Genomic DNA, 767 nt, shown 5'->3' with positions numbered 1-767 from the left:
GTGTTAGCATGCTCACTTCCTAACAATGACAATGCTAGGTCTGTTTTAGCATGCTCACTTCCTAACAATGACAATGCTAGGTCTGTGTTAGCATGCTCACTTCCTAACAATGACAATGCTAGGTCTGTTTTAGCATGCTCACTTCCTAACAATGACAATGCTAGGTCAGTGTTAGCATGCTCACTTCCTAACAATGACAATGCTAGGTCTGTGTTAGCATGCTCACTTCCTAACAATGACAATGCTAGGTCAGTGTTAGCATGCACACTTCCTAACAATGACAATGCTAGGTCTGTGTTAGTAGGCTAATATATAAGATTTCCTTATTTAAATGTGTCTTTATTTCAGGTCTAGTTGCCAGGTTGAGGTGTCCAGTCGGGAAACAGGATAAAGCGGCTCCGTCCACCGCAGGATTCAGCTACGGTGAGACAGTTTTAAAATGTTTAAAACCCCTCTAGTCCTTCCTTTACCTTCTTCCCCTCTTTCTGTGTGAAGTATAAGTCAGTGAGGAAGGACGCAAGTGAACAAGTAGGTAGATAGGTAGTGAGTAAGTAAATGAGTAAGCAAGTAAGATAGTAAGAAAGGAAGAAGATACGAAAATAAGTAATGAAGGAATAATGTAAGTTAGTTAGTTAGTTAGTAAGTAACTAAGTGGGAAAGTAAGTAAATTAGTTATTAGGAAGTTAGTTAGTAAGTAAGTAAGTGGGTAGGAACTGGAGGGAGGAAGGAAATTAGTCAGTAAGTAAGCAACCAAGCAAGGAACGAAG

General features: G+C 39.8%; 1 protein-coding gene across 1 annotated transcript in view; it reads left to right on the top strand.

The window, feature by feature from the left end:
• Positions 1 to 235: 235 nt before the first annotated feature.
• Positions 236 to 767, top strand: part of LOC104951322 (tyrosine-protein kinase Tec-like) — a 6,151-nt gene continuing 5,619 nt past the window's right edge. The window contains exons 1-2 of the mRNA XM_010777954.1: positions 236 to 248; positions 349 to 423. Coding sequence (XP_010776256.1) covers positions 236 to 248; positions 349 to 423 — 88 coding nt within the window. The remainder of the gene's footprint in view (positions 249 to 348; positions 424 to 767) is intronic.

This window comes from Notothenia coriiceps, unplaced genomic scaffold (genome assembly GCF_000735185.1).
Source record: "Notothenia coriiceps isolate Sejong01 unplaced genomic scaffold, NC01 NC01_scaffold00018945, whole genome shotgun sequence".
NCBI classification, from domain to species: domain Eukaryota; kingdom Metazoa; phylum Chordata; class Actinopteri; order Perciformes; family Nototheniidae; genus Notothenia; species Notothenia coriiceps.
This window is presented reverse-complemented; position numbering and strand designations above follow the sequence as displayed.